Genomic DNA, 2943 nt, shown 5'->3' with positions numbered 1-2943 from the left:
CATTTGATATGTAGGGAACTATCTAGATCCATCAAATGTTAAATTTCAACCTTGAATTCAATCATATTCACTTGTAATGTAGTGGCATTACCCTCTCATGTATATTTATGCACCCCTTTCCCTCCATAGTCTCGTGAATCCTTGTGAGAATCCTAAACTTTTCAAGACTTTGTTCTGCCAGTTGGCCAATTTTGATTGTGTTGAAGCATGACATATGAATAAAGAACCTTGGACTCACCCACAAATTTTGCTTGTGGGATTCTAACCACAAAACTCCTACCATACTTTCTTTAAGGAAAAAGATTCATTAAGCTGCCAGGTAGGATAGATTAACATCTATGTGTCTATCTTTATCTTCCTCACATTAAATGACTTCGCTAGCTTCCAATACCGTTTTGTCCCTTGCTCTTTTATTTATGGAAGAAAAACTTGTAAGACCCACTTGTTCTTAGTGCTAGCATTCTTCATGAGTTCATGATGTATAGATTTAGAATCAAACTCAGAATGCCCTCTTTTTTTTTCTTTTTTTTTTTTGGGGGTAAACCTCTGTTCATAACTTTGGCCGCTTACTGAAGAGCTTCATTATACAATAAAGCAAAATAAAAGAGCTAAATTACAAATAAAAAAAAAAAAGGAAAGAAAAGAAAAGAAAAGAAGAAGAAGAAGAAGAAGAAGAAGAAGAAGAAGAAGAAGAAGGAAAAAAAAACCCAATTGTTTGAATCATCCTTTCAAGAAAAGAAAATAAAGATTTGTCTGTAAGATACACATCATTATGTGGTTTTTTCAAATTTGGGAAGCAGAAGCAGTCTGCAACATAAATGGATTAGAACCCAATTCAGTCTCAACCATAACCGACTGGATCTCTCTCAACTCAATTGCTTCACTGTACTTCCGAGAATCAACAATGGTTCGACAGATCGGACAAATTGGTGTCTTCAACAACCATGAATCTACACATTGAGCATGAAAACTATGTTTACAAATAGGCAATAATCTGCATTTCTCACCAAGATTGTAACTTTCCAAGCAAACAGCACAATCAACATCATTGTTTCCTTTCTCCCCTGTTTTGAATTCAAAGCTTGGAAGCTTCTCAAGATCATCAATGGACATTCTATCACCTCTATTACTGCTCCTCTCTTCTATACTGCTACCAGCACTGAACCCTCTCCGAAAAGCTCTCCCAACAACACAAACATGGACTAAGATCAAAAAAGCGATGCCCACGAACAATAGTATCACAGAGATGATAATTGCCATCAACAACAACTGTATTAGAAAACCCAGAACCTTATTATTCATTACAATCTCACTGTAATCTTAGAACTTCAATTCTCATCCCAAAATGATCAGAAACATCCACAGTTCATCTTCCCTGTACAAATCTACAGAAGCCCTGAACTACATAACCCACATAACCCATAACCCACCAAGTCCACCAATTGATCAGATCTCACAAGAATCTCCAATACCCAATTCAATACTCTTTTCTTAGCAGCGAAAACAGAGGAGCTAAAAGGGTAGTAAGCAACTCTTGAATATAAGAAAAGAAAGATCAAATTTTGAGAGGAAAAAACCAAAATATGGAAGAAAGGAGAAAGTGAACTTACTTACAGATGGCTGCTTAGGCCTGAGGAGTTTATAAAAACTGGAGATTTTCCATTGTTACAGGTGGAATGGTTCTGTTTTGACAGAGTAACAAAATCGTGATAACAGCAGTGACCAATACCAGAAGATATTTAATGTGTAGTGGGAAATGGGTTAATCTATCTCATTGTGTGGGTGAGGAATGAAGATAGAACAGAAGAAAAGAATAATTAGGTGAGGACAAAAAAAAAAGTCATAGAAAGATTGGAAATTTTTTTAAAATCTACTAAAATTGTCATTTTAATTTCAATGGCTTTGTTTGTTTGTCTCTTCAACTTCTTTAAACAATAGATTAACCATTAGACATCAACATCAGCACATCTCTGATGCCATAGATTACTTTTCTAATCATTTCCATTGTAAGATTACCCCATGGATTATTTTTCATGCACCAAAATAAATTTTTATAATCAGGTACCGATGGCTGTATAAGTTAAAATAACAGAAATTAGGGCAAGTGTTTTCTATCCAAGCGCTTAGATGCATCCCTCACTAGGAGGGGCACAGTGGTCTTTTGTACCTACATGGTGCAGGGCCTCTCTCAGACAGAAAATTATCTTTAAATGAGCCATGAGATCTACATTATAGTCTCTCCTCAAACAAAATGTGAGTTCTTTATTGAACGAATCAACCACCCACCCTCTCTCATTGGTGTGTTTTCCACTTTGACATCATGGAAAATCTCTGCCCTTCTATTTTTTTACCAATGAGACCATCTTTTAGTAGGGCATGTCCCTTTTTTCTTGCTTGACCTAAAATTTTTCTCTATTTTAGTTGTAGGGCAAGGTACAAGCTCTATTAACCCTCATTCTTATGTCTGGGTCTTTTGCCTAGCATACTTGGTACATCGAGAATAATCATCTACAAATGTGACATAATAGTTGTACCTAAAGAGAGACTTGACAGGAACAAGACCCCAAACATTGAAAAAATATTCTTTTAAAATAAATCCATTTGGCTCCATCTTGATTCATCCCCAAAATGATGCCTAAAGCATTTAGCTTTGATCACTCAACTGCCGCCGAGGAGCTAGAAAGAAGCCCTAGCTTGTCAACTACAACAACAAGAGTATTAACAAATAGCCAAGGCCGGTGGGTGTAGCTCTCTCAGAGCCTCCCCCTCTTTTATCAATAATATCTATGTGATTTTTTTATTTTTATTTTTCCTTTTTTGAGTCTTCCAATCAATGCTTAGGTTATATTACATAAACTTCTTTTCTTTTTTTTGAAGAAAGAAATATTAAAGACAATCATATTGACACCTAACCATTAAAGGTTAGTTTTTTTTTTTTTTTTT

At 35.4% G+C, this 2943-nt stretch overlaps 1 protein-coding gene across 1 annotated transcript; it reads right to left on the bottom strand.

Annotated features, from left to right (window-relative positions):
• Positions 1-692: 692 nt before the first annotated feature.
• On the bottom strand, positions 693-1837 carry LOC122080052 (RING-H2 finger protein ATL39-like). The gene has a single exon (XM_042646919.1). It carries the CDS (start codon positions 1300-1302, stop codon positions 784-786), a length of 519 nt encoding a protein of 172 aa, XP_042502853.1. The 5' UTR covers positions 1303-1837; the 3' UTR covers positions 693-783.
• Between the last annotated feature and the right edge of the window lie 1106 nt (positions 1838-2943).

The sequence above is a fragment of the Macadamia integrifolia genome, chromosome 5 (assembly GCF_013358625.1).
Source record: "Macadamia integrifolia cultivar HAES 741 chromosome 5, SCU_Mint_v3, whole genome shotgun sequence".
NCBI lineage: Eukaryota > Viridiplantae > Streptophyta > Magnoliopsida > Proteales > Proteaceae > Macadamia > Macadamia integrifolia.
The sequence above is the reverse complement of the archived record's forward strand: the minus strand, read 5'-3'. Positions and strand labels throughout refer to the sequence as shown.